The sequence below is a fragment of the Patagioenas fasciata genome, chromosome 1 (assembly GCF_037038585.1).
Source record: "Patagioenas fasciata isolate bPatFas1 chromosome 1, bPatFas1.hap1, whole genome shotgun sequence".
Taxonomy (NCBI): Eukaryota; Metazoa; Chordata; class Aves; order Columbiformes; family Columbidae; genus Patagioenas; species Patagioenas fasciata.
The window spans coordinates 79261420-79282573 of record NC_092520.1 but is presented as its reverse complement, the minus strand read 5'-3'; the positions used below and the strand labels follow the sequence as shown (position 1 = coordinate 79282573).

Sequence of the window (21154 nt, the reverse complement as noted above, 5' to 3'; positions counted from 1 at the left end):
TTTGAAATTTCTCAGCAATAGGCATAGATAACATTGATGTTCTGAATTTAGTGAAGCCCCACCTACAAATGAAAAAAAAAAAGTCTAGGGATTTTGATGTCTTTCATAGCCAGACAAACAAGATCATTAGGCAGGATTTCAGATTTCATCTGAAGTGGATCACTTCAGTAATGTAATAGCCTTCAACATGAAACCAAAAAATTGTTTTCAAAATTAATTCCTCTGCTTACTAGTACATATTATTCATTATCCCAAACCATAGCATCGTGTCTTAATGAATGGATGTAAAGCATGCTGCCGTCACAAATATACTTGATAAAATACAATGTGACCTGCTCTATCTGAATCATTTTGCAAACTAATTTTTATGTGGATTAAAAACAGAAACAAAAAACTCTTCAGGAGATTATCAGGTCAATGGTACAAACATGCTATAAAATAGGTTACCAATTCAATCTTTCAGAAAAGCAGACATATGGTTAAACCAAGCTCAGATTAACTGCATTTTATTTTAGCTGTCCTGGTTCTGATATTTTGGAAGAAATCTTTATGCATACAAAAAAAAATTATGGCAAAAGAGCTTTAGTAATGCATTACAACCTCATTACTTGCTTTCCAACTGCAACATTAATACATGTATTCTATGAGAATTAAAGCAACATTGACAAACATTAATAAAACAACAAGGATGAAAGGTACAGGCAAATATAGTGACACTGTGTAGACCTCAAACTGGTCTCAACTTACTTTCTTTTTTTGGTCACTGTGTTGTCAAAGTCAGGAAATTCCTTTTGAAAAGATAAAGAAAAAAATCTATGAAAATCAAAAATATTTAATCGAAATATAATATTTTCCTCGCTGGAAAGACACTGAATGATGTATTTTTAACCCGTTTTTCATATCCACTAACATTTCCAGCCTTTCTTTTTCCGACAGCTGAAGCTGTGGAGGACAGAGTACAGCAGAGAATATTTGTAGTTTTGTGTCCTGATTTTAGGAGGTTTGAATATCCATGGCTCCAAAGAAGGTGACAACTGTAATACCCCTGAAAAAACAGAGAACAAGACTCTTACCCAAGAAAGAATATATTTATTTCCTAGTACCATTCTTTTAAATTTGATGAGGATAAAATGCCCACACATTACAGTGGGATGTGGCTTTCTGAGGTACACAGAAGGATGCAGACTCTGTAACCCGATTACATGCAAGGGAATGTGGAAGAGAGCAAGGAACTCTGCAAATAAAACTGAAAGCTAGGCAAGTTGGCCTGGCAAAGCTCTGAGGGGCACCAAATCAGAAGCAAGCCCTGGCCTGGAGGTAAGATCACACAGCCCCCAGGTCCCAGATAATACCTACCCTGACAAGATGTGGGAAGGAAGAGAAGTATTAGGTGAACATTGAAAGAGTGAACAAAGGGGTGTCTCACTCTGCAAGTGATGCCAAAACATCCCACTGCATCTTTGCTGTTGCAGTTACCCTGGGACTTGGAGTTAATTTTAGCTTTAAGAAAACCTGAGGATGTCATGGTAGGACAGAAGAGATCTCTGATCCCTATTCTATTTTGATATCTCCTCAGACAGAATATCAAAGCACTGTATGAATTTCATATCTATTTCTTCCAACCTGGAAAGCAGAAACTGGGATAAAAGTGTTCATGATGAATGCCACTTCAATGTGCTGTGCAACAAAAGACATTAAAAATAGATATACCCAGTCATTATTTTATAAATACAAAAACTTTATTGTATGGATCTATTTCTCATATTCTTATGTTTAATTTCTTTCCTTCATGTAATAGTATCTACATCTGCATGGCTCTGACCACAGTAATTTTAAAATGCTATCTAGAATGCCTGATGAAAAGCCAAAACATGTACTACATAAAACAATATAAGTGCATAACTGAGCATTTTATATTTTTCCCCTCCTCTAACTAAAAACCGTAATAGATTTTTTTTAAGCTTCTTCAGGAGAGTGCATTAAGAGAAGGCTGTCTTATTGCACTGAGGTTATATTAGCCAAGTGTAGTACATCCTGTTAGCAACTGGACATTTGTGAATGCTAATAATTGTATGCAGTTTTCATTGAATATTTTTTTAATGTGTAGATTTGTTCACAGACACTGTGTGCAAAAGTGTATACAGAATTTATCATCTACTTCAAAATACTGTGAGCAATGTGAGAGAAATGTTTTGCTGAAAAGAAATTCAGCATTTTAGTCTTGGAACAAGTCTTTTCAATAACTCTAAAGAAATGACTAGTTGAGGTGCACAGGCACACAGAGAAGTTGAAAAATGTTGAAAAAGTGATTTTAAGGCTTTTTTAAAAGGGTAGTGTCAACATCTCATTAAAAAATAACAAATATTTTATTTCAAAGAGGCTTGTTAAAGGAAGCATTACACATAGCGTCATAAATCAAAGGATATTGTAAATTAGAATCTGCATATGATCCAGGGAAAAAAGTGGAGATATGCCCCTCTCTAAACCTCAGTGTTGCCATATACCTGCAAAGACTATTAATTCCTGTCTTCACATGCCAAACACCTGGTGTGGAACACGAAACATTGGATTGTAGGTTTAAACTTTTCCTCCACGATTTGAAACCAATGTTTCCGTATCAGTTCCTTAAAATCCAACAAAAGATGCATTTATGGCATTATATCATACATTGAGGTGATACTGATGTGAGCTTACTGGATGTTATGGGATTCAGTGCCACAATGAAACATAACAGTGGGCTTAAATGGTCATTTAAAAATGGTACCTTTTATTTGACACACCTCTACCTCCTATGTCTGAATCAGTTGGCTAAATTGGCATAAAAGAATAAGTTTTTAAGTATCTCTTCAGTATTTGGATACACTTATTGTATGTAACTTTAATGTGAAACTAGAAATTAAGCAGTTTTAAACACGTTTGATCTTAGAATGTAAATTAAGATTCATCTAGACTCTACTCTCCACATTCTCTGAAGTGGATAATTACCTTGTTTATGGGAACACTTATTTCCTTCCCTAACCCAAATACGAACAATCTGTTTCTTAAAAACAAACTGCACATGTGGAAACTCAGCATTATGAAATTATTAATAAAATCCTTTTCTCCCTGCTTTTATCTAACAGTTCTGAATTAAAGAACTGAATGAGTCCCTCTGGTGTTTACAAGCTGGCTGAGAAAGCTCCTGTGTCTGTTAAGACAGGAATTTGTTAAGACTTGCAAACAGGGAAATGATCATTTCAGATAACTTCTTTCCCTCACCGGAATCAAATGCCAGTTATAACACTGCAGATTAAAGCAGGTATCATGACTGGTTGTGATTTTCCTAGCAATAATTTAGGAAGACTGATAAATTATTTGGCACTTTTCTGATATATATATCATATGGCGGTCAGCAGTTCAAAAATATGTGGATCTCATGACATTTGGAGATAGAAATCTGCCAGGAAATATATGAAAATAGTTTCGATACTGAAGACTATTTTTTGAGAAGTTTAAGACAGCTCATGAAGTAGAAAACTGTTAACATCAAGCTACAAACAGTAGAAATACAGTTTCTTAGTTACTAGCATAGTTAAGGCAAAGAGCACCCATATGATTCATTACTGTTGGCCACCAGCTGTTTCTGAGGGAGGTCTGATTCAGCTTTGCTATGTACAAGTTTCAAAAACAATCCAGAAATATATTTTTGCTCCTTCTGTCTGACAATATTACTTTGGCTGAGTAACATGCAAAGCAAACAAAAAGTTAACAGGCCAGTTCCCTGGGAGGATTAAAATCAGAAGGCAAGTGTGTATAACAGGCATGACACAGTACCATATGAACCCAGAGTGGGAACATCCTAGTCAAAACATTTTGTATACTAAACAGGTTTTCTAAGTTTCTTGGAGGAGAAGACCAGTGTACATGAGAGATTATTCTTTGTCCAGGATGTGTCACTTGGGGCAGATATTTAGACAGGAGCAAAAATAATTATGGTTCAAAAAGGTGCCCAAAGGGTATGTTCACCGAATTATGTCCTGCACAGGTTCAGTGAACACAGTACCCTATATTTCCCGTGTTTCCAGAAGAATGTCACAGCCCAGCTATGATTAGGACAAATCACAACAGACAAGATAACTGCAAGAAAATAACTACCTTGCTGCAGTATAAGGAAAAATTTCCTCTAGCACTAGCCTTCCTTTTTTAAGTTGAAGGGAGCAGACCTTGAAAGCCTGCCCTGATGATGTCCAAGGTTGTATAGAAAATATGAAGGAGACAAAGCATCCTAAGGAGGAAATCTGCTGTGCCAGGCTGCTCCACCCTGAGGAGATTTAACAGCTCCATGGAATCTGTATGGCCGTGGTTCAGACAACCATTTAAACATACACTCGAGCCCATACCTACTTAGCAGTGCACTTAAGTATATGCATTACTGAATAATGATAGATGACTGCATCAGGGCCTGAGGGAGCCAATAATGCTCTGAATTTATCATGCTATGGGGGCCGCCCTGCAGCCTGGAATGAAGTGATGGAATTAAAAATGGGAGAGAAGTACAAATGGGCTCAGTTAATAAGCTTAACGGCTTCATCCAAGGTGTAGGTCTAATAACTCACATGCTAGAAATAGCAGATAAGATTACACATAGTCCTTTGGCCTTAGCGACATTTTTTCCAGAGGTCTTACTGCCGACATGTCATCACTAATCTTGTTTTCCATTTCCAGAGAGTATTTTATAAATAATCATGTTGATTCTACAGCCAGCACAGTGACACAGCTGTTATTTTTAGTTAAGTGCTGAGCTGAATATTTTCTCAAAACAGAACAAAATAAAACCCACATCCAGTCTTAGGAAGCTTCTTGTTAATATCTAGTGAATCAACAGTTTGCTTACGGGTTTAGGGTTGCTTTTATTGATGATGAAATTTAAATTCACTGATGAATAAATGTGCCATCACTAAAACATTCCCCTTAGGAAAACAGAAATGTTTGATAAGAGTTAGCAGAAACTAAAGTGCTGGATTCTTCTGTTCACTGCTTCATGGACTGTGCAGTGCTATCCCACAAAACTGGCACTGAGCAATGTGAAAAATGCTTTGTTACCACTTGTTCAGAATAACATACAAGATTTTCTAATCCTACACTAGTAGCAAATCTGCTTCTCTAGGCTGGTTCAATGAAAATAGCAAAAAAAATTATGAAGTCTAACTCTATACTAATATAATGAAAATTCTGAAGTTATGCTGCCAAATCAGAAAACAGAACAAGTCAAGTTAAGGAGAAATATATCAGAAGGGTCTGAGAAGAATTCTCCTATCCCACCATCTCCAGCACTCTCTCCATGCCAGTCCTGTGTGCAAATCTGCTTTGCGATATTTGTGACACCATAGGCCCAGCAGTCTCCTATGTACATGGTACCTAACTCAGAGTGCATATGGGTAAAGCCTGGTATAATTTCTGAATGGAGGACAGTCTCTCTTCTTTGAATAATGAACAACCTGTTTTCTGTTTATGCCATCACCAGACTAAATCGTATGTTGTTATAGATATAGCAATTATAAAGGATGAAGCATTGTAAAGAAGAGAACAGAGATTATTAGATGAAAAAGATTAGGAAATATAATATGCTATGTTAAACTATTTGTCAAAACCTCAATGATATATTGTACCAATAACATACCAATAATAAAGGATTAAGTAGGAAAACACTATTTAGGAAGAAAACAAACAAACAAACAAACAAACAAACAGAACACAACCTCCTTCACATGTTTCCCTAATGAGATCTTATAAAATGTAAAGGTTATTCCAGAGGCCATCAGTTACAAAAGTCATATAACTCATGTTTTAGAAATGCATTTTTTTGTTAATAAAAAGTACAACCAAAGACACCCATAGTATATCCTGTAGAGACAAACTCTACTAAAATCTGTACCCAGCATTTTCATATGATATTACTTGCAAATATAAATTCCTTTGTACAGTGAAGCTGCACTAATCTCACTTTGCTGCTAGCTGTATAGAAACTCATGACCTGTTTTTCAAGTGTGCTTGTTAAGACTGGACAGAAATCGGGTCATTGGCTACAGATATGAGATTTGAACAGTGGCTCTAAAGAGCCTAAATAGTTCGAACTGGCAGTTAAGTCAGCTGAATACAGAGTTACACTTCTTTGTAAAATGCATTGCATATTTTGCAATTAAATTTTACTTACCAAAGACATAGCCCTATCGGGTGGTCCACAGTTCACATGTGTGCTCACTGGAGTGCTGGCCCGGCTGTCAATCGTGGTTGTATCCTCAGGTTCTTGATGTTCTGGGACAGGCTCATACAAGCTGTCCATTGAGCCTTCCTAAAATACATTTAAACAAATTTTCAAAGATGAACACTCGTAAATACATTAAAAAAATAGTAATTTTTAAAAAATAGCTTATGTGATTTACATAATAGAGAGTGATTTTCCTCCCCTGTCTTCTGAACTCCTTTATTTACTTCTTTCTCTTTAAAAAGCATATAGAGATTGATCACAGTTAGCACCCAAATGCTGGACTTCACAATATAATAGCTTAAATTCCACAGATTGTCAGGAGTAAAGCTGAGTGTACAGCAAAAATGAACATTATCTGCTCAGGAGTAAAATCAGGTATAGGTCTCCACATGAACACTACATGAAAATTCCTGTGAAAACTGTGAAAACTAGAAATCATGAAACTTCCTATATAGACTATTAAAATATTTTATAGTTAGTACATCTTTTTAATGGGGAAAAAAAGTTAATTCAATGCAGAAAGGTAACCTTCCTCCTTAGAAAGAAATGGGAAAAATTCTGCCAACTCCCAGAGTTTGAAAGTCATTATCTAGGTACCTAAAATAGTGAAAATGTTTGGAATTAAAAATAAATTCCATTTGCATTCAAATTTTTGAACTCTATGTTATAATGCACATGTAAGGATTCTTTTCCTCCAGCCACCAAGAATTGAAACATTTTAGCAGAAACTAAGATTTTCACATTTATCCCACAACTCCAAGAGTCACGATTACATATACACACCACCATTCCATAATTACATGAAAGCAGATGGCAAAACTAAAGCCACTCTAACTAATGATCCTAGATTTTAGATGTTGCTACTTTGATCTGCAGTGAATATTTTCCCGATGAATTTTGATTACTCATTTAAACTGCATTAATTGAGGAATAAATCAAATTAATAACAGTGTGACCTGCTGCAGAGCAACGCCATTAAAATTGACATGGTATATTATAACTTAAAAACATTTGTTCCTTTAGTACAGATGGTAAACATAGATGTATATTTGAAGTCATATGGTTAAAATGTAAAGCTTTACAGGCAATATTATTGACTGGTGAAACAAAAGTACAAAGACATGACTAATTTTCATAACCACAATATTTATCTATGGATCTTTATTTGCTTCGGTCTACTAGAGTCATAATAAGCTGAGATAAATGTTGTGTGAGACATATTACAAGTTGAACTTTTTGAAAATACTCAAGTTATGTACTGGAGTTTATTCTAGGAATGAATGAGTTAGTGTTTCCCAGGAAAGTGGCATGGCTTAGGAAGCACACTGCACATGGCTTGTGCTCCTAACAGCCAGCTAAGCCTGGGGTTTGACACCGTGTTTATGAGTAACAATGACGGTTCAGGCTTCCGGTCTGAAGTTGTGGACTGGGCATTTCTAGACAAAAATGTAGAGTTTAAAACTTTGTTACACACTTCCAGGGTTCTGCAATGTAAATGCAACACTATACTTCTCCCTCAATATGGAATAATAAAGGACTATGGTGAAGAGAATATTTAATTAAGAGATGGAAGCATAAAACAGAGCTTGTGTGAAAGAAGGTGCATGAGAGAGAGAAAAAGAGAGGGAAAAGAGAGTGAGGGTGAGTGAGAGAGGAGAGGAAGAGGGTAAGAGAGAAAAAGAAGACAGAAAGAGAGAAAGAAAAATATATAGTGGAGAGAAGGGAGGAAAAGAGCGAGAATAAGAAAGGGAAAAGAGGAGAGACAAGAAGAGGGGAGAGATAACAATAGAGAAAGTGAAAAAGATCGTGAAGCGGAGCACGTGAGAATGAGTTCTCAAGATGGGAAGAAGGAGAGTGTGAGAAAGAGCTTAAACAAGACAGAAAGCTCATGTGAGAAAGATGAAGCTCAAGGCTGCAAGACAGGGCAGGCATGTAAGAAAAAGTAAATATGCAGAAAAAGAGCAAATGCATGTGAAAGAGTGAGAACATAAGGACTAGGAAGTGCATGAAACAGAATGAAGGCACAAGAAAAAAGATGCATGCAGGAAGTGGAGCACTTGAGAAAACAAGAATGCACACGAGAAAGAGCACAAGAAAAAGTGAGTGCAAAAGGAAGAGCAAGCACACAGAAGAGTGAGCAGGTAAAGAAGAGAAAGAAAGAGACAAGATAGGAAGGAAGAAAGAGAGAATGCATGAAAGCAAGTGGGAGAAACCATGAGAGGTAGTGAACAGGAGTGAGACAGCAAGAAAGAGGGCATGAGTAAGAGCTATCAAACGAGAAAGAAAAAGCTTGCTTGAGCAAGAGTGAGCATAAGAACATGGGAAGGGATATGAGTGCATGGGGAAGCATGTGAGTGAGAGAAGTGGAGAGTAGTGTAATGGAAATAAAAAGTGTATGAGAGGAAGAACCAGGGCATGAGAAAGAGGGAGGGCACCAAAAAGAGTGAGGGCATGGAAAGGAGCAAGGGTGCAAGAAAGGCAGGGCATTCAAGAAAGAGAATGCACAGAAGGAATGTGAGCATGGAGAAGAAAGTGAGCAAGAGAGCAAAGGCATGAAAAAAGAGTGAGTGCATGTGCGCAAGAGTGTGTGAGAAAGACCATACAAGAAAGAAAAAGTGAAATAGAGAGTAAGAAAGAGAATGAATGGAATGGCACGAGAAAAAGATGGCATGAGGAAGAAAATGAACATGAGGGTGTAGGAAGGTGCAAGTGCATGGTTGCAGGAAAGGCACAAGGTCACAAGAAAGAGTGCAAGGTTGTGAAAAAGGAAGTGAAGGTGCAACAAAGAGACCAGGCATGAGAAAGAGAGCGAGGATGTGAGAAAAGGAGAGGACATGAGAAAGAGCGTATCACTATCCAGAAAGAGCAAGTGTGCAGGGAAAAGTCAGCATAAATGAGAAAAGAGTGTGAGCATGACAGAAAAGGAAAGGGAGCAAGAGAGAAGGAGCAAGAAAGAACAAAACCCAAATAAAGCAAGAAATATTGAGAGAGAAAGAGGGAAGGTGGGATGAAGAGAGAAAGAGCAGGTAAGAAAGACTGCTAAAGAACAGAGGAGAGAGTGCATGAGAAAGATCAAATGAGAAAGAAAGCCCACATGAGAAACAGCGTGAGGGCATGGGAAGGGGCGGGCACAAGAAAGCAAGGCATAAGTATGGGGTAAAGCACATAAACATGTGAGAGCGCGGTTTCATGAGAAACAGAAAACGTGTGCGAGGAAGAATGAGGGTGTAAGAAAGAGGGAGGGCACAAAAGAAGCAAGTCCACAAGAAAGAAGGGGCACTCCAGAAAGGAAATGCACAAGAAATTAAGAGGGAGACAGCAAAAGAAGGAGAGATTGCACAGGTGTGGTGATGGGGAATGCAGAGAGATGGAGTAAGGAAGCAAACATGGGAGTGTGAAAAGGATCAAGCACAAGGTTGTGAGAAAGTGTGTGAGGACACAAGAAAGTGAGAATGTGAGAAAAAAAGAGGGCATGAGAAAGTACACCTGCATGAAAGAAAGAGTGAGCACATGAGAAAGTGTCCATGAGAGAGAAAACGAGAAAGGAAATACAAGTGAGAGAGTGAGCACATGCGAGAGGGCATGCTCACAAGAAAAAGGAATGCTCATGTGAGAATGAGCAAGCATGAGGGCACAGAGAAGAGCAAAAGTGTAGGAAAGGCAAAAGCATAAGAAAGGGTAAGTGCTTGAGAAAAAAAGTGTGCCAATAAAGTGCAAGCATGCATGAGCAAGGGTGCAAGAAAGTGCCCACGTGAAAGACAAGATGAGAGTGCAAGAGAATGCGAGAAAGAGAGAGTGTGTTGGGAAAAGATGGCATGTGAAAGAAAAATCAGGCACAAGGAGAGAAGCATGAGGGCATAAGAAAAATTGAGTGAGAGGGTGCAAGAAGAGGTGTGAAGTCAGAAGAAAGGGCACGATGGTGCTAGAAAGGAAGCACTGGCCCAAGAACGGATGTGATGGCCTGAAAGAAGGAGCAGGCACAACAAAATAAGTGTGGGTGGAAAACAGAGTGCACATGAGAGAAAAATAGAGAAAACAGAGTGGAAGAGCAAGAGAGAGGGGAAGAGTGAGGGAGAGGAAAAAAGTGGGAGAGATCATAAGACAGCTTAAAAAAGAGGTAGGGAGATCATGTAAATAGTGCAGAGAGAGTGTGTGTGAGACAGAGGTGGCTCACAAAAGAGAGATTATGCAAGAAAAAGAAAGTGTGTGCAAGAAAGTGAATATGTGGACATGAGAAACAGTGAGAGTGAGCTTGTGAGAAAGAGGATGAGGTCATGAGAATGGGGGACATGGTGTAAGAAAGGGTGCAAGGCCACAAGACAGGGTGTGAGAAAGAGAGTGAGCACAAGAAAGAGTAGGACAACTTGTGAGAAAGAGTGTGCACTGAGATATGGCAAGTGTGTACAAGGTAGAAAGAGAACACTTGTGAGAAAGACAGCTCTTGAGAAAGCTGGGGAAAGACTGCAAGAAAGTGAGCATGAGGGCATGACAGTGAGTGACCATGAAGTCTCAAGAAAGGGAGCAAGGGCATGAGAAAGGGCATGAGGGTGCAACAAAGAGAGTGGTGAGGCCATGAGAAGAGAAGCAGGTGGGTGAAAGAGCAAAACCATGTGCAAGAAAGAGAAGGCACAATAAGATACAGCTGTGAGGGCACAGGAAAGAGACCTGACATGTGAGAAAGAGTAAGTGTGCAAGAAAGAGTTTCAGTGTGTGCGAGAGATAGCAAGAAAAAGATAGTGTCTGAAAGAGAGTGAGAAAAAGGAAGAACGAGGTGGGGAGAGGAAGAAAGAAGAAGAGACAGAAGGAGTGGAGGGAGATAAAGCTCAAAAAGTGATTGAGGTAGGGACCACACTGGAAATCAGGAGAGAGTATGGCAGAAGGAGAGAAAGCAGGCAGGAGAAAATGAGTGTGAGAGCATGAGAAGGAACAAGAATGAGGTTAAGAGAAAGAGCGTGAGGTCACAAGAAAGGCAATGAAGTCACAAGAATGGGGATTGTCAGAAAGGAAGCAAGGGTGCAAGAAAGAGAGCAGGTTGAGAGAAAGAGAACAAGCACAAGAAAGAGCATTGTTAACTGAGAGAAAAAGTGCATGTGAGTGAAAGGGAGCTAGATAGAGGGGGAGAGAGACAGAGAGATAAAGACCCCCAAGTAAGAAAACTCTCAGGAAAGAAGGAGATAAAGCTTGCACGAGAAAGGATGGGTGTGAGGACACAATAAAAAGATCCAGCACACAGAAACAAGAGAGAGCAAGCATGCAAGGAAGAGCAAGGTTATTATAATGTGACACAAGAAAGGGAGTTAAAGAGTGCACACATTAAAAAGTGATAGAGAGGGAGAGATGAAGGGGGGAGACAAAAATGGAGAAGAGAATATGAGGAGAGAGAGAAAAAGAAAGAAAGAAGAAGATTAAGTGAGAATGAGAGGGGAGGAGAAAGAAGAGTAAGAAGAGAGAGAAAGAGGGGAAAGAGTGAGGCAGACAAGGAGGGCATGTAAATAAGAAAGACAGGGATTGAGGGGGAAATAGAATGCAGTAATAAGGCAGGGTGTTTAGGAAAGAGGTGGTGTGAGAAAGAAAGTGAGCACAAGGACATCAGAATGCGAAAATAAGCTTGCAAGAAAGGGTACAAAGTCATGAGAAAGAGGGTAACATGGGAATGGGGACACAGGCATAAGAAAGGGCACAAGGGCACAAAAAAGGGTACATTGGTGCAAGAATGAGGGAATAAGAGAGTGAGAGAGCAAAGAAAAGCATGATCATGTGTGATAAAGAGCAATTGCACTTGAGAAAGTTTGTGTGTGCATGTGAGAGATAGTGAGTTAGAGATTTCGCCACAGCAAGAAACAGAAAGAGACAAAGACACAAAGATAGGAAAAAAAAGAGAAGGATAGAGAGGAGGAGACCAATATATAGGAAATGAAAGAGAAAATGAGTGAGGAGGGAAGATATAGAAGTAGTGAAATGGAGAGAGAACTCAAGAAAGAGGGAATTTGTGTGCAAGAAACAGGGAGAGCATAGAAGGGAGAGAGAATGTACACATGACAGAGTGATTGCAAGGGCATGAGAAGGAGTGAGAGTGAGGTTGCAACAAATGGCATGAAGGTGCAAAACAGGGTGTGGCAAAAAGCATGGATATGAAAAAGACAGTGATCACAAGAAAGAATATGATCACTTGCAAGAAAAAGCAAAGGTGCACAAATAAGAAATATATTGAAAAAGAGGGAGAAAGGAAGAAATGAACAGAGCAAGAGAGCATGCAAGGAGGGCAGAGAGGGAGCAAGAAACAGGGAGAGTACAGGAAATAGAGAGGTGGCACAAGAGAGAAAGTGCATGCAAAAAAGCTATCATAAATGGGTAAAAAGGAGTGAGCATGAGTTTGTAATAAAGGGCACAATGGCTTGTATCAGAAATAATGTGGCCAATAGGTTTAGGGAAGTGATTGTCCCCCTATACTCAGAGCTGGTGATGCTGCACCTCGAATCCTGTGTCCAATTTTGGGCTTCTCATGACAAGAAAGACATTGAGGTGTTGGAGAAAGTTCAGAAAAGGGCAACAAAGCTGGTGAGAGGTCTGGAGCACAAGTCTGATGAGGAGAAGCTGAGGGAACTGGGGCTGTTTAGCCTGGAAAAAAGGAGGCAGAAGGGAGACCTTATTGGTGTCTACAACTACCTGACAGGATATTGTAGCATGGAGGATGTTGGTCTCTTCTGCCAAGTAGCAAGTGATAAGACAAGAGTAGATGGCCTCAAGTTGCACCAGATGAGGTTTAGACTGGATACTAGGAAAAAATTCTTCACTGAAAGGGTTGTGAAGCACTGGAACAGGCTGCGCAGGGTAGTGGTTGAGTCACCATCCCTGGAGGGGTTTAAAAGTCATGAAGATGTGGCATCTAAGGACATGGTTCTGTGGTGGACTTGGCAGTGTTAGGTTAACAGTTGGACTTGATCGTCTTGAAGGTCTTTACCAACCAAAATGATTCTATGATTCTATGAAATATCGCAGAGTCAAGAGAAATGGCATGAGGGCAGCAGAACAAGCACACAAACATGCACAAGAAAGGACGCACATGACAGAAAGAGGGAGAAGGAGAGAGAGAAGACAATAGCAGAAAGATGAGAGAAAATGAGAGGAAGAACTTTAAACAGAGAACAATAGACTGTGAAGGTGGGGGAAAGAGTGGACACAAGATAAAGTAGGGGAAAGGGTGCAATGTGCATGAATATGTGAGAAAATGCAAGTGCAAAAAAAGAGTGAGCACATGGGAAAGTGAGAGCATTTGAGAAAGGGAGTACACAAGAAAGCATGAGCATATAGAAGAAAGGTAGCACAGGAGAAAGAGAGTGAGGGCTTGAGCAAGAAAGAAAAGGATGGAAGGAGTGAGCAAGGAACAGAAAGTGTGAGAGCTCATGTGAGAGAGAGGTAGAAAGACAAAGAGTGAGGCACAGTTCAAGAAATACTGTGTGCCTGAGAAAGCAAGCATGAGATTGTGAGACTGACTGAACATGAGACTGCAAGAAAGGATTTGAGGCTGTTGGGGGTGCAAGGTTGCATGAAAGCCCGTACACTTGCAAGAAAAGGCACAGTATTGTGAGAAAGAGTGTGAGAGGCTGCAAGAAAGAGTATGAAAATGTGAGAAAAGGAGCGGACATGAGAGGACATGCATAAGAGAAAGTGAAAGGGAAAAAGAGAAGGAAAGAAAGAGAGAAAGAACATGAGAAAAGAAGTGCTCAAGAAAGCAGGGAGAAATAATATGAATAAAGACAGTGTGCTGGAAAGAGTCTGCATGTGGAGAGAGGTGGCATGAGAATTTACATGCAAGAGCATGAGAAAGTATGAGAGCAAGGCCACAAGAAGGGGCACAAGGTTGCAAGGAATGGGGTGGGGGCATAAGAAAGGGAGTAAGGGTGTGAGAAAGGGAGTGTGTGCAAGAAAGAGTGACTGAGAAAGAGCAAGCATGTGAGTGTGATTGTGTGTGAGAATGAAAGTGTGAGAGAGCAAGAGCAAGAAGAAAAATAAAGTGCTAGATAGAGAAAGAGTAAAGGGGGAGAGAGAGAGAGCTTTCAAGAAAGAAAGCACTCAAGAAGGGGAGAGAAGGAGACAGTGTGTGGGGAAAAGATAGAGGTGGCACAAAAGAAGTGAGAGAGTGCAAGAAAAAGCTTGTGCACAAATCCAAGCATGGGTATATAAGAAAAGGCACAGGGTCACAAGAGTTGTGAAAATGGCAAGGGCACAAGACATGGAGTAGGCGTACCATCATGGTAGAAAGAGTGAGCATTTGCATGAGAGAAAGGATGATTGAAAAAGGGATAGCAGGAGAAAAAGAAGGGAGAGAGAGGGAAAGGGGAAAGGAAAGACAGAGAGAAAAAAGAGAAAGAAAATGAGAGCATGTGAATAAGACTATGCAGGAAACTAGAACATGACAGGAGAAAAAGAAAGTGTGTGCAATAAGGTGAGTGTATGATAAAGAATGAGAACAAAGTCACAAGAAAGGATGCAAAATAACAAGAAAGGGGGTTGAGAAAGCACATATGAGCATGAAAAAAGTTCAAGAAGGGCAGTCAGAGAATGAGGTCATGAGAAGGAGGAGCAGGCATTAGAAAGATTGTGACCATTTGCAAGAAAGAGCAAGTATGGGAGGAAGAGAAAGTTCATGTGAGAGAGCATGAGGATGAGATAGAGGGTGAGAAAGAAAGAGTGGGCATGTGAGAGAGGAGGATAAAGCATGTGAGAAAGAGTGAGTGAGAAGGTGCAAGAAACATTGGACAGGAAAAAGGGCACGGGCACAAGAAGGCATGAGCACATGCAAGAGAACAAGTGTGTGCAACAAAGTATGTGAGAAAGAGCTAAAGCATGAAAAAGGTTTGTGTGTAAGAAAGGGAGAGTGATAGAAAGTGGGAGTGCAAAAAAAGGAGAGATACTGAGAAGGGTCTTGAGAAACAGAATGCAAGAATATGTGAGAGACGGTGCCATCAAAAAGGGAGCATGAGAATGAGAGAACTTGAGCAACACAAAGAGTGAGCACAAGGGCACAGGAAAGGGTGGGCTCAAGAAAGGGCAAAGGTGTGGGGAAGAGCAAGGGGACAATAAAGAGGGTGCATGAGATAGTGGGCTTGAGTAAGAGCAGGCACTAGCAGGAGTGAGTGCACATGAGAGAGGGGAGTGCAAGAGAGAATGAATGCAAGACAGGGACCATGCATGAGAAAGCATCAAAGAGTGAGAGAGAGCACCTAACAAAGTGCACCTTCAGTTTATGAAAGAGTTTCCTCTGCTGACTGGTCTTACACTTTATAGGAGAGAAATATAGAAAGAAATAACTTTCAGGGCAATACAAAGTTTTAAAATGAAATTAAAATTTTCATGCTTTCTGCTTCCTGTTTGTTTTTTGTTTGTGTGTTTGTTTGTTTTAATTTATGTCTACTTTTGTAGCAAAAAAAACATGATGTCAGTAAAGTTTTCCATTTCACACATCAGCTCTTTTAGTCATCCAGAGCACACTAAGCGTCGCAGAGCAATATGAGTGATAGCAGAAGAAAACATTAACTTGATACTGCAGTAGTTAGTATATTTAGTTTCTCCTACATGGTATGAGAAAGCTTTTTGAAGCACTTTGCATCAAGAATTTTATGGAGCAAACACCCTAGTTCAGATCCAGAAGAAAGTATTTGTCTGTGGCTCTTTTCTTTGCAGGATATTATTATCATGGCATGCAGAAGCTAGATCAATCACAAAGCAGAGAGAGGTGCATTTAATAATGCAATCAGGTCATTCTCCATCTCAGTGTTTAAATGTGAACTCCTGTGTGCAGTTGGATGATAGAAATCAAGCTAAAAAGGACAAGGAGTATATGGAGATGATTACATGGGAAGCATTACAAAGCTCAACCAACCACTCAGCCATCTTCTACTCACACTACACTTTAGAGGACGGTCTTTCCACATTCAGGTAGTTCTTTGTTGAAACACATATTTTTAAGTCAAATCCATTGCTGAGTAACATCATGTCCCAATAGCCATTTCACCATTAGCATATTTCTATTTACTCTGTGATTTCTTTAACACATGGAGGCTCTCCTTAATTAATAATTTCTCTATTATACCATTTTTATTAATACTTTCCCTGCATCTTGCACTATAGAAACCTTAGTTTCTAGCGCTAAGGCCTGTTTCAGTTTATAGCATCAGATGTAATACATTTTACATTGTGGTGTCAGCACTTCTTTAAAACAACTATCAAAATAAAATACATAACTAACTCTATGCTACTGAAAATAACTAAGATGATCAGACTCTCACTCAGTACTTTATATTTTACTAGCAAAAGTGGTGGTTAGCGAACTACCATATGGAAGATAAAGAGACAAATGCAAGGGGTGTTATTTGGCTTAAACTGTAAGATCAGTGTTCAACTTGAATAACTGATCTGAGCAACATTGTGACTAGAAGTGTTGTAGGCATTCTCTACTTCCCTTCTTACACAGGTTTCTGAGATACAAGGTGTCAGCACCTCTTAAGTATTTGAAATTTTCCTGTCTTCACTAGTTCCATTACTAATGCTGCTGTTCACTACCAAAGAAGGCAGGATCTAGTCTTTCAGTATGCGTACTTTAATAAATGGAGCCTCATAAGAAAGAAAAAAAAAAAAAAAGAAAAAAAATCTGAAAACCCTGTTATTTGGGCGAAGTGTACAATTGTGGTCAAAGATGACCCCCTCTGAGGAGACGCTTCTGCTGCTTCTAGGACTCAATGCTATCAAACCAGTAAAAGTACACCCTGTCAAAAAATTTAATAACTCAGGACAGAATTAACTGATTGTGTTCCAGGTGAATTGGTGTTAAGCCCAGTGTGCATATCTTTGATATCAGAGAGTTGATTCAGGAAAATAATGTAAGAAAAAAGTTCTACCTTAACTGAAGTGCTTGACAATTCAAAAATGTATTTTATTTCTCAGATTTGTAGCGTGCTGTCACTTTTTTAGGCAGAGTATCAAAATACATGGTTTGGTAACATAATTTCTTGCAATCCATATATAAGCAGTGCTTGAGTTGGGCAATTCTCTGTATATTGTCCATAATACAAACAGCATTGTTCTGATTTAATTGTCTGACATGCTAAGGACCATAAGATGGAAAAGACACTGCAAATTCAGGGTCTGATGTTTACCTTTTTACATGATACATCTACAAAAGAAGCAACATTTATGCTTCTGATCATTTTGTAAATGGAAAAGGGATACAAGGTTTTGAAGGCACATCTAATTTGTCTGCAAATCCCTTGAGACCAAGGCAATGAGTCTGACACAAAATTAATCTCAGTTGAGAAACCAAATAATTCTGAAGTCAACTCAGGACACAAAGTACTGCTGGGGAAATACACCATGCTGGAACACTCATGATAGGAGATCAAAGGGTTCTCAGGTGGCAACAGACTGGAGTAATTTCTGTCTGCCTCCCTGGGAAGGGCAGAGTCCTGTCCAGGCTCCAAAGCCCTTACAACCCTCTTGTGACTCTTGAGTATCTTCAGCCTCCACATCACTTTTTGCTAGACTGGCCCATAACATTGTGTCTCTCGTGTTAAAAATATGTCTCAGTTTTGTGGAAAGGTATGAAAGCAAACCCACAGAGAGTCAATTCCAACAGCATAAACTGACGTTCATTTAACTTACATAGTAGTACCAACACTTTGGATCATCCAGAAGTCTGGTTCTACTCTGTTTTTAAACAGAGTATATTTGTAATTCCCTCAGGTTTTAGCTTATTTCAACCACTATAGTCTGTAAGATAGAAAACTACTTTCTGTGCTATAAACCAACATATTTTAAAAATATATCTGTATGTACGTACACACACAAGCACACACCCATTGTAGGGTGAAGTCTTGTCAGTCAGTCTACATAAGGAAAATACTTCCATGATAATATTGTTTTTCTGAAAGCTCTTTTTGTTCAGTCTGGTGGTAGTCTAGACTTCTCTTCCGTGCTTTCAGGTTTAGCAGTTACTGCAGATGTTCACTTAATGTAAAACAGGAGTGATTTATATTCATCAGTGGCTATTTGCATCTATAAAGGAAGTGGCTCCTCTAATGTCTTTGAAAGATTAATTATTTTGTTGCTGTGCATCACTTCTGACTTGCTTCTCCTGAAGAGAAAAATCCCCTTATATTGATATTTCACCCATTTTGTTGCCAGCCTTTTCACAGTCACAGGCTGACAAAGCAGCTAGTGTACATACTTGGGTCACCAGCTTATTTCCAAGCTGGACAATCTGATTACAGAAAGCAACTGCACTGCCTGGCATGCATAGGGAGGACTGCACAGGGCTCTGAGATTTATTACATACATTAGTGATCTATGAATTATCTTTAGATCTTGATAACTTGTGAGACGTTTTGCCAGGTGCTCAGAAGATTTCCACGGCAGACAGAATGGCTCCCATGCAAAGCATGTGTGGAACGAAGGTTATCTTCTTAGCAGCAATATTTAAACAGAACCAATTATTCCATCACAGAAACTATCATGGCACTAGCTTTCACTTGTCTGAACCATCCATTACTACTGCAGTCATTATATCTCTCACAAAAACTCGAGATTTTGTACACCTTGTTTAATAGAAAAACGGCAACTTGACCCACTCTCAGGCACACAAACGAACTTGCATTTTGTCTAAATGTGGATTTCTCAACTGATGCAATGCTCAACATCTTTTTTAAAAAGAGAAACACATAGAAAGCAAGAAGCTGCCCCAATTGAACAATAAAATATTGACAACAGTTCTGTCCCAAAGAACTGCAGGAATCGGTATTTTCAAGCTGTTACAGACTGTACCACAAAGATTTGTGTCTTTGCAGTCTGAATATTTATTTTTATTGTTCTTTCTAAACTTATAGCGAAGATATAATAAATGTCTGGACAAAAGATGAAAAATGGGCAAACAGTTCTACAGTGCTGTGTAAGCGCAGCAAATATACTAATTACCACTACTAATACTGAGAATTGGTATTGGCAGATGGTTAAGCTTTAAAAACAGAAACAGTTTCAGTGGATTTCCTATTGCGATTTACCTGTTCATTCTGACCAGTTCTCTCAGGGTAAAGAAACAAAGAGAGAAAAAAAAAAAAAAAGAGGGTCTTAAATCAGCTCCTCTGTCTGTGAGTAAATATTACCATATGACTGGATTAGCCCTGATGACTTTATTCATGCTCAACTAATAGAAAGCTAATGCTTGTAAAGTTCTAGCTGTTCTCCCAAACTACTGCTGTCTTGAAACAAAACAATACAAGCTAGTTATAAAGCAAATTATAGTACACATATATTTAGTAATTTTAACATGCACATGAGATGTTTTACTGTGTTGGGATCAAATGCCCCATACTTAAATCTGCATGGTTTTGTAATAGTTACAGTTAATTTATTACATGATTTTTACTTAATCTTATTTTTACTAAAGCATATTTAGCTATGTATAATTTCTCATCTATAAACTTTAATCTATGCTAGAGAGACTCGATGTTGTTATACAACCCTTGCACCGTTTGTGATATAACATCTTGACTTTTTCCATCCAAGCATATCCAGCAGTTCAGTTTATCAACTCTGCAAACAGCTAAATAAAAACGTCTGTACACTTACCAGAGAAAAACAGAAAAGATTCATGTTGTTACTGTGATCCTTTCCAGCACCCAAAACTCTCCTTCACAAACTCCAGCCGCACAATGCAGTTCCTCCTTGCTGTCCCAGCTGTTTGTACATCTCTCCCTGGAGATTACTGCAAGATAAAATCCCTGCAATAATCCACTGGATTCAGAGCCCATTATCAAATGAGACAAGCTTTCCCAGGCCAGTACAAACTGTTTTCTGAATTAAAGAACAATGTTTACCAATGAAACAAAAGCATGGTATGAATGATCATGAACTCAGAAATGCTCTCTTGCATGCTGTTGCTTCCATTTAGTTTATCATCTAATAGAAATAAAACTCTTCATGCCTAAAACCACTGCAACATACAGCTAACTCCAAGGTAAATCTTCTCAGTTTGCTGGATTTTCAAAAGACACTCAGAAATTCTTGGAAAACACTGACTTTCTATACAGATGAATTAATTTATAAAATTCAATAATGACTGTTGAATACATTTTAAATGGAAGAACCTTACTCAGGGACCTTGGAAATGAAACCTGTGTGGCACAACCAAATTGTCTAAACACAAACAAACAAACAAACTACAAATAATCAAAACCAGCCAACCAACAAAAACTCACACTCTAGACCACACTGATGTCTGACATGTTGACTGTTTGATGATGCAGGGTTAGAACTAAACCAATTTTGTTATTAGAAAACAAGGCAAATCCAGAAATTAAAAAATTTGGAGTATTCAAAGCAGTTCCATGGGTCATAATGAAAAGTATTATAGTCTATATGGGCAGGCAGATGAAGGATAAGCAATTGTAAAGAAAAAAAGTAGCTTATGTCACTAACTGGTATAAATCAGCAAAATTCCAACACCTGTAGTGGAGTAGAACTACTGTCTGAGGAAGAAATAATGATGAAAGCACTGTGAATATCAAATTGCTTCAAGATTATGAAATACCTGAAATTAGACTGGTTTTGGAATAATGTTTCCTCCCAAACCACAACTTATTTCCCACAGCTCTTATGTGGATGCTATAATATTAATATTCGGTTACATAAACAAGCAGCAGTTGGTACCAAAGACATGAGCTGACATTCACCATAAATGGAAAGGCAGTGTCATTTTGTGACCAAGATCTTGATTTCCTTTCTTTGGGCCCAATGTAAATGTCAAGCATTTGGAAAAAATGGAATAAAAGCACAAATCTAATGTGCAAAGTAGTATGAAAATACTGATCAAAAGTGTCCTGTCCCCAGTTATGGAGAATTGCCTTTTTTTTTTTT

General features: G+C 38.8%; 1 protein-coding gene across 7 annotated transcripts in view; it reads right to left on the bottom strand.

Moving 5' to 3' along the window:
* Positions 1-20012, bottom strand: part of SAMSN1 (SAM domain, SH3 domain and nuclear localization signals 1) — a 95991-nt gene extending 75979 nt beyond the window's left edge. Inside the window, exons 1-4 of one of the 7 annotated variants that reach the window (XM_071809651.1) lie at positions 19868-20012; positions 6194-6331; positions 911-1045; positions 748-788 (exon numbers count right to left, since the gene is read on the bottom strand). In XM_071809651.1, coding sequence (XP_071665752.1) covers positions 748-788; positions 911-1045; positions 6194-6331; positions 19868-19891 — 338 coding nt within the window. In that variant the 5' untranslated portion in view covers positions 19892-20012. Of the gene's footprint in view, positions 1-747; positions 789-910; positions 1046-6193; positions 6332-19867 lie in introns of those variants that run through there. The other 6 variants (XM_071809655.1, XM_071809657.1, XM_071809667.1 and 3 more) reach the window with 6 other exon arrangements.
* Between the last annotated feature and the right edge of the window lie 1142 nt (positions 20013-21154).